Source organism: Toxotes jaculatrix, chromosome 19 (assembly GCF_017976425.1).
Source record: "Toxotes jaculatrix isolate fToxJac2 chromosome 19, fToxJac2.pri, whole genome shotgun sequence".
NCBI lineage: Eukaryota > Metazoa > Chordata > Actinopteri > Toxotidae > Toxotes > Toxotes jaculatrix.
In genome coordinates, this window is record NC_054412.1 from 111,252 (window position 1) to 120,283 (window position 9,032).

The 9,032-nt window shown below is 43.0% G+C and overlaps 1 protein-coding gene across 5 annotated transcripts in view; it reads left to right on the forward strand.

The window, feature by feature from the left end:
- The window catches only part of brf1b (BRF1 RNA polymerase III transcription initiation factor subunit b), a 29,077-nt gene extending 21,911 nt beyond the window's left edge, over nt 1–7,166 (forward strand). For 4 of the 5 annotated variants that reach the window (XM_041064175.1, XM_041064178.1, XM_041064177.1 and 1 more), the window contains 7 exons: nt 80–153; nt 1,768–1,849; nt 2,286–2,338; nt 2,523–2,821; nt 6,100–6,151; nt 6,292–6,472; nt 6,586–7,166. In XM_041064175.1, coding sequence (XP_040920109.1) covers nt 80–153; nt 1,768–1,849; nt 2,286–2,338; nt 2,523–2,821; nt 6,100–6,151; nt 6,292–6,472; nt 6,586–6,623 — 779 coding nt within the window. In that variant the 3' untranslated portion in view covers nt 6,624–7,166. The remainder of the gene's footprint in view (nt 1–79; nt 154–1,767; nt 1,850–2,285; nt 2,339–2,522; nt 2,822–6,099; nt 6,152–6,291; nt 6,473–6,585) is intronic. The other variant, XM_041064179.1, reaches the window with a different exon arrangement.
- Nucleotides 7,167–9,032: the final 1,866 nt, after the last annotated feature.

Below are 9,032 nucleotides of genomic sequence, written 5' to 3' on the forward strand. Positions count from 1 at the left end.
ACATCACCAATGCATCAGTGAGAGGCAGGTGGGGAACAGGTGACGTGCTGTTTATTCTGATGGTCTGCTGTTGCTTTAGGTGCTTCTGCAGATGATCAGTCGGAGAGTGGCGAGCTGGACTTGGATGGCATCGATGATCAGGAGATTGAGAAAGTCAGTTCATTCATCAGTTACTGTATTGGTCCGGTCTGCACCACAGAGGCAAAAACCAATCACTACACAAATCATCATAACTGTAATCTGCTGACCACACATTATCCACTAACTGTAATCTGAATGCTGGCCCTCTGACATTGTCCATTGCCAACAATGTTTGTATCATGTTTTATATGCTGCATGTCCTTCTCCTCCTCTCCTCCATTCCCAGCTGTCCTATCTTCCTCCTCTTCCTCCTTTCACCCAGCCCGGCCATCGGCAGAAGGCTCCCCTGTACAAGCCAGGTTCTGCTCAAGGTTTCTTCCTGTTCAAAGGGAGTTTTTCTTGCCACTGTCGCCTTAAGTATTGATCTGGGGTCAGACTCTGGGTCTCTGTAAAGCACTTTGAGACAATTTTGATTATGGATGCGCTGTATAAATAAAATTGAATTGAATTAGATTGAAATCAGTCAAAACCACTGACCTGGTTTTGACTTTTTGGCTCGACTGTGTAATAACAGCCTGAAGCGTTCTGTCAGGAGACATCAGGTGGACAGAGGACATGGCTCAGTGCAGGTTCTACATCGTGATAGTGACGCAACACGCAAAGTCATAAGACGACAGTGGGATCAGTAACAGGACTAATAACACAAACAATAACACCAGCAGTGATGATAATAATCACTCTGAGGCTCCTTACAGTGCTGCTGAGCTCCAGACCAGTGCCATCCACAGTAACTGTCATTAGCCACAGTGTGTTTCAGATGCTCAGGGCCAGTTACCGTAACTTCAGTCTGATCTGAGTTTAACAGCAGGAAATCACTGGTCACCCAGGTGTGCATGTCTGAAGCTTAGCTAACTGACTGGTTCCCTCTGGCTTAACTGACAGGTACAGGTGAGAATCATCTGCGTAACAGTGGAAGTTTATGGAGCGTTTCCTGATAATGTTTCCTGAGAGAAGCAAATATATGGTGAACTGAACTGGTCCAGGCTCTGAACCTTGTGGAACTCCATGTCTAACGTCTGCGTTCATGAAGGACTCGTTAACGTGTACAAACTGAAATCGATCTGATTGGTCAGACCTAAACCAGCTAAGTGCGGCTGCTTAGATGCCAGTTAAATGTTCCAGCCTCTGTAACAGGACGTGATCAGACAGACCAGGTCTGATGCAGGTAGAAGGTGATGTAATGTTTAACTGTCTCTGTGCTGTGTCTCACTCTGAGTCCAGAGGAAATTCCTCACATCACTGATCTGTAGAAGGCTGCGTCCTCCAGGATCTCAGAGACAAAGGTTAGATACAGGTGTGTGTTTGGCTGAAACACCTGGATCGAGTCGGACTGATAATAAAGACGTGCTGATCAGATCTGACTCAGGGTGAAGAAGCTTAATGAGGCAGGTTGATGGTTCAGATGAAGAAATCATTGAAGTTAGTTGGTGAGATACAGTTAATACCTGGAGCAAAAAGCTGAAGCATCTGTTGATGTTACTGCTGCCGCCCTGTGAAGAACAGGAGACGTGTGCTACCTCTCTGTGCCTTCCAAAATAAATGTCATCTTTTATTGTGAAAGGGTGTATGTACAGGATGGGGTGTCTTCTTCTTGAGTCTTATTTTCTGCTGCTCTCTGTGCTGCAGTACATCCTGAACGATAAGGAAGTTCAGGTGAAGACGGAGCTGTGGATGAAACAGAACGCAGAGTACCTGAAAGAGCAGAAAGGTCAGGATCTTCATCATCATCGTCACATGTCCAAACGCAGCACTGACAGCTTAACAAAGACTTGTAAAGTTTTAGTTTGAATCCTTCACAAATGAAACAGCTGTGATCAAAGGCAGCTCCACGTCACGACGCCGCTCAGCACTGAGCTACGAGTCTGTTCGGACCACTGCATGCAACACATTCAAATATCAGATCTTTATCGGCAATTCAGAATAAAGACAACAAAGACTTAGCTAAAAAAAAAAAAAAAAAAAAAAAATCAACAGTTGTGCTGAATAAAAGATGCGACTTCAGATTCTAGATCTGTGGCTCAGAGATTGTTATATAGAAGTTAACGAGTTTTGTCAGGTAACAGCTCAGTTCAAATACTGAATGTCAGCTGAAGCTGACCTAACAGACCTTTCTTTATTTATTTACTTTGTGTTTGTGTTTACAGAAAAAGAAGAGAGGATAAAGAAAGAAAAAGAACAAGGGACGTATAAAGAGAAGGTGAGTGTGTCTGAGTTTCTCTCTAAAAGCTTTATTATCTGACGCCTTTAAGACAGATCTGTGTTCACTCTGAATGTTCTCAGGTGAAAACGATTTTTGAAACACGATTAAATTTGATTTGAATAAACTTTGTAAAGTAAATGTAACTTGAATAAAGTGTGAACTGACTTCTTTGTGTTTGCAGAAGAAGAAGAAGTGTAAGAAGAGGGAGCAGATCGAGGCGTTGACGGCAGGCGAGGCGATCGAAAAGATGTTGGAGAAGAAGAGGATCTCCAGTAAGATCAACTACGATGTCCTCAGAGACCTGAACAGCAGGGGGACAGGGAGCGGGGGAGGCAGCAGCCCCGGCAGAGCCTCCTCCGACTCACCAGAGCCCAGTAACACCAGCGCCGCCACACAGAAACAACTCAGCCGCCGCCGCCGCAGGAAGACCAGTGATTCTAACCCAGACCTCGCAGTTAATGCCAGCATCATGGGGAAGAGGTACCACTGATCATCTATAATCCATTTATAATCTATAATCTGTTTATAAACTATAAACAGATTATAATCTATAATCTGTTTATAGTTTATATGTTATCTATAATGTGGTTGTTTGTTTATTACTTTATTTTGAAGTTCTCTTTCCTTTTGCTTACAAGATGGCGGCGCACACAGTTGCAGCTGCTCAGTGTTTCACCGGTTGATGCGTTGTATGGCTGTTTTTGTACGTGTTTCTGTGTACGTTTTTGTGTACGATATGTCGGGCGAATAACATCTACAGTCGGCATGATCTCCTTAAGATCGGAGTATGTTACGAACGGTGCGTAACAAGCGAGTTTCTCCGCACACACAAGATTCCGGTGGAGTTAGCGAGGAGCCCCGGCTCCCCATGGATTACCATCCCTGAAGGGAGGAGGCGCAGGCGGCGCAGAGAAAGGAGGCAAAAGCGAGGCTGCATGGCCGGCGGACTAGCCAGGCTACGAAGGCAGCCACTCAAACCCCCGCTTCCCAGCCTGTTTCTCACGTACGCCAGATCCCTCGCGAACAAAATGGATGAATTAAGGCTACAGACTGCAGCGAACAACACCGTGAAGGATGCGTGCATTCTGCTTATCACGGAGACCTGGCTTCACACATCCATCCCGGATTCTGCCATTGAGCTAGCAGGCTACACCACGCAGCGCCATGACAGAACTGTAGACTCCGGTAAGAGCAGAGGAGGGGGGCTCTGTGTTTACGTGAACAACAGCTGGTGCACCAACACAGTGACGGTAGACAGTCATTGCTCTCCAGATTTAGAATATCTGACTATTAAATGCAGGCCCATTTATCTCCCAAGGGAGTTCACTGTGATCATGATTACGGCTGTTTATATTCCACCGGATGCCAATGCTAGTTCAGCTATCAGACTTTTGCATGCCAGCATTACCAATAAGCAGAGTATGTATCCTGAAGCTGTGAACATCGTAGCAGGGGATTTTAATCATGCGGACTTAAAGGCAGTACTCCCTAAATTCCACCAGCATGTTCATTGTGCTACAAGGGGAGATAACACCCCAGACAAGGTATACTGTAACATCAAACTGGGCTACAGGGCCAGACCACTACCACACCTGGGCCAGTCCGACCACTTGTCCTTGTTTTTAATCCCCGCATATGCCCCCCTCAGAAAAACTGTTCCCACCATCACAAAGACTGTTGCCACATGGCTTGAGGGTGCCTCCCAGAAGCTGCAGGACTGCTTTGAGAGGACCAACTGGGGGGTCTTTGAACATCAGGACCTGGAGGTATTCACAGATAGTCTTCTGTGTTACATTAAGAACTGCATAGACACTGTCACAGTGGACAAACGCATCCGGGTCTACCCCAACCAGAAGCCCTGGATGACACGGGGGGTCCAGCAGCTGTTGAAAGAGAGGAATACTGCATGGAGGTCCAGCAACAAAGGCCTCTACAGCACAGCCCGAGCCAATCTGAAGCAGGGCATCAGAGAGGCTAAGGCAGACTACAGGAGGAGGATAGAGGACAATTTGAGCAGTAACAACAACAGGCAGGTGTGGCAGGGAGTTCAGCATCTGACCAACTACAGGACCAAGCTTGGAGCTGCTGGAGGTGATCCCGCGCTGGCAGAGGAGTTGAACATCTTCTTTGCCCGCTTCGAGGTCAAAGCACCAGAATCAGCACCACGTGGCCCACAGCAGCGGAGACTTCAAAATCGAAGAGCATGAGGTGAGGCGTACACTACGGGCCGTCAACCCGAGAAAGGCAGCTGGTCCTGATGGCGTCCCGGGACGCGTGCTGAAGGACTGTGCAGATCAGCTGGCTGGAATCCTCACAAAGATCTTCAACCAGTCCTTGGCACAATCCACTGTCCCACCCTGCCTGAAATCCTCAACTATAGTCCCCCTGCCCAAGAGACACCACATTTCTAGCCTCAGTGACTGCCGACCAGTGGCACTCACTCCAGTGGTGATGAAGTGCTTTGAAAAACTGGTCTGTAGTCACATCACAGCAGCCCTGCCCCACAGCCTTGACCCCCACCAGTTTGCCTACAGAGCAAACTGGTCCACAGAGGACTCCATAGCCACAGCACTCCACGCTGCACTATCACACCTGGAGCAGCAAGGGAGCTATGTGTGGATGCTCTTTGTGGATTACAGCTCTGCATTCAACACCATCCTCCCTCACAAACTAGTGGTCAAACTGGGGGACCTGGGGCTTCCACACTCAATGTGCATGTGGATAGATAGCTTCCTCTCTGACCGCAGACAGAGGGTCAGAGTGGGCCACCACACATCCACAGCCCTAAGCCTCAGTACTGGCTCTCCCCAGGGCTGTGTGCTGAGTCCCTTGCTCTACTCCCTCTACACACACGACTGCTCCCCTGTCCATCACAGCAACAAAATGGTGAAATTTGCACATGACACTACATTGGTGGGACTCATCTCCGGGGGTGTTCCTACAGAGATGACGTGGAGCGATTGTCAACATGGAGCAGGGCCAACAACCTGCTCCTAAACACCTCAAAACTAAAGAGCTCATCATAGACTTCAGGAGAAAGAAAACAGAGATCACACCTTTAACCATCAATGGGGACTGTGTGGAGAGGGTGGCAGACTTCCGCTTCCTGGGTGTCCACATAGAGGAGAGTCTATCCTGGAGCGTGAACACCTCTGAGCTGCTGAAAAAGGCCCAGCAGAGACTGTACTTCCTGAGGATACTCAGGAGGAATAACATCACACAAAGACTGCTGGTGTCCTTTTATCGTGCCTCCATTGAGAGCATACTAACATACTGCATGTGTGTATGGTACACCAGCTGCACAGCGGCTCAGAGGAAAGCACTCCAGAGGGTCATCAACACTGCCCAAAAGACAGTCGGCTGCCCTCTCCCCACACTGGAAGAACTACACAGTTCTCGCTGTTTGAAAAAAGTGCAGAACATTATAAAGGACACCCACCATCCCGGTCACTTCCTGTTCGAACTATTTCCTTCAGGCAGAAGATACAGGTCAATAAATGCTAGGACAAACAGACTCAAACAGTTTTTATCCAAGCAGTAACAACCCTCAATACTGCAAAAAAATAATATGCAATACGCTGTTTTTAGGCAATGATTTGGTGTGTATGACTGCGTGTGTATGTGTTATGTATGCTGCTAATGTTACTATATGTTTTATTTATTTATTCTTTTTAATATTTTTTTTATGCACTGACTGGAGAGCACTTTAAATTTCATCATACCTGTGACAATGACAATAAAGATCTATTCTATTCTAGGTTCCGTCGCCTCATCTCATCCGCAACAAAGAAGAAGAAAACTGCCTCAAAGGTGAGCAACCACACCTGTCTCCACCTGCTCCCTCTCACCACACACATATATGTACAGTGATGTATGTGTACACACACACACACACAGGTGTTTAAAAGAACTGCTCTTGTAGTTTAAACTTGATGTGTTTCAAACCTCAGGTAGAAAACTCTGTTGTTACCATGACAACACAAACAACAACAGAATCTGCAGCTGAGCAGAGTCCTGACCCTGAACCGGACACAAGCTCCACCCCCACAGCTGTTCCTCCCACTGTGGAGGAGGAGGAGGAAGAGGAGGGGGTGGAGGAGGAGTGCGTCAGTGCTCTGCAGCTCGTCGGAGGTCAGTTCAGTCTTTTATTGTGAAAATCCAGTTTTTAAAAACAGATTTTACTGAGGAAACGTTGTGTGAATAAACATTGATTGATTACTGGATTGATTGATTGCTTTTTTCAGATTACGGCTGTGAGGTGGAGGAAGAGGAAGTTTTCTAGCGCCACCCTGCTGACCTTTGGCCTTTTAACTTTCCGTCCAGTTTCTGAATCTGTTCGACTGAGGCAGCTCAACTGAGAAGGATCAGTGTTACATAAATCACTTACAAATATCAGTGATCAGTTATTATTAATGATAAGTTACCACTGATCAACCTCCTTTTGATTTTGATGTTTTTTATTTTCACCGGGATGAAACATTTTGTTAACTGTTGATTTACATTAATTTCTTTAATTGATCACTGATCATTGAAACTGATTTTCTAACACTGAGCTCCTCATGTTCATAATGTTAAAAAGTAGTTGTAGCTTTTTGTTAGATGTTTGTGTATTTTTATGAGTCTGTATGAATGTAAATATGAAACATTCATATGTGAACTTTAAATAACTAATATACAGCTCGTATTTATCACAGTTCACGTACAAAGAGACAGTTGTGGACAATGAATTAGCTGTTTTCACTGACTGTTTTGTACTGTAGATGTGTGCGCACACTGAAACAAGACAACAGCGACATTCCCTCAGAGAATAAACAAACTGTGAAACTAGAAATGAAAGTTTAGATCTTTAGTTCTTGTCAGCCTGCAGCTGCACACGCTTTAAATATCAAACCACAAATAAGTAAAAAATTTACTTAAGAATTCATCCTTCAGGATCCTGACATGAGCGGAAAAATCGTACATCAATTGTGATGTTTTTAGGTTAACAATCCCATATGTTATAAGATGTTAAAATCCTGTAAAAAAAAAAAGAGTTTATAATATGTTATCCAAAATTGGTCAAAAATGGCATACTATGGTATGTCGTCCAAAATTGGTCAAAAATGTCATAGTATGCAGTGTAATATAGGATTTATTTTTAGCCTCAAAATGTCATAAAAAAACGTCATAGTATAGTAAGGCGTCAAAATCGGACAAAAAAAGTCAAAAAATTTTTCGACCTCCAAAAGTCATAAAAAACGTCATAGTATAGTATGCCGTTTTTTTCGGGCAAAAAAAGTCAAAATTTTTTTCGGCCTCCAAAAGTCATAAAAAACGTCATAGTATAGTATGGCGTTTTTTTCGGCCAAAAAAAGTCAAAAATTTTTTCGACCTCCAAAAGTCATAAAAAACGTCATAGTATAGTATGCCGTTTTTTTCGACCTCCAAAAGTCAAAATTTTTTTCGACCTCCAAAAGTCATAAAAAACGTCATAGTATAGTATGCCGTTTTTTTCGGCCAAAAAAAGTCAAAATTTTTTTCGACCTCCAAAAGTCATAAAAAACGTCATAGTATAGTAAGGCGTCAAAATCGGACAAAAAAAGTCAAAATTTTTTCCGACCTCCAAAAGTCATAAAAAACGTCATAGTATAGTATGGCGTTTTTTTCGGCCAAAAAAAGTCAAAAATTTTTTCGACCTCCAAAAGTCATAAAAAACGTCATAGTATAGTAAGGCGTCAAAATCGGACAAAAAAAGTCAAAATTTTTTTCGACCTCCAAAAGTCATAAAAAACGTCATAGTATAGTATGCCGTTTTTTTCGGGCAAAAAAAGTCAAAAATTTTTTCGACCTCCAAAAGTCATAAAAAACGTCATAGTATAGTATGGCGTTTTTTTCGGCCAAAAAAAGTCAAAATTTTTTTCGACCTCCAAAAGTCATAAAAAACGTCATAGTATAGTAAGGTGTCAAAATCGGACAAATAAAGTCAAAATTTTTTTCGACCTCCAAAAGTCATAAAAAACGTCATAGTATAGTATGCCGTTTTTTTCGGGCAAAAAAAGTCAAAAATTTTTTCGACCTCCAAAAGTCATAAAAAACGTCATAGTATAGTATGCCGTTTTTTTCGGGCAAAAGTCAAAATTTTTTTCAACCTCCAAAAGTCATAAAAAACGTCATATTATAGTAAGGCGTCAAAATCGGACAAAAAAAGTCAAAATTTTTTTCGACCTCCAAAAGTCATAAAAAACGTCATAGTATAGTAAGGAGTTTTTTTCGAGCAAATAAAGTCAAAATTTTTTTCGACCTCCAAAAGTCATAAAAAACGTCATAGTATAGTATGCCGTTTTTTTCGGGCAAAAAAAGTCAAAATTTTTTTCGACCTCCAAAAGTCATAAAAAACGTCATAGTATAGTATGCCGTTTTTTTCGACCTCCAAAAGTCAAAATTTTTTTCGACCTCCAAAAGTCATAAAAAACATCATAGTATGGTATGCCGTTTTTTTCGGCCAAAAAAAGTCAAAATTTTTTTCGGCTTCCAAAAGTCATAAAAAACGTCATAGTATAGTATGCCGTTTTTTTCGGCCAAAAAAAGTCAAAATTTTTTTCGACCTCCAAAAGTCATAAAAAACGTCATAGTATAGTAAGGCGTCAAAATCGGACAAAAAAAGTCAAAATTTTTTTCGACCTCCAAAAGTCATAAAAAACGTCATAGTATA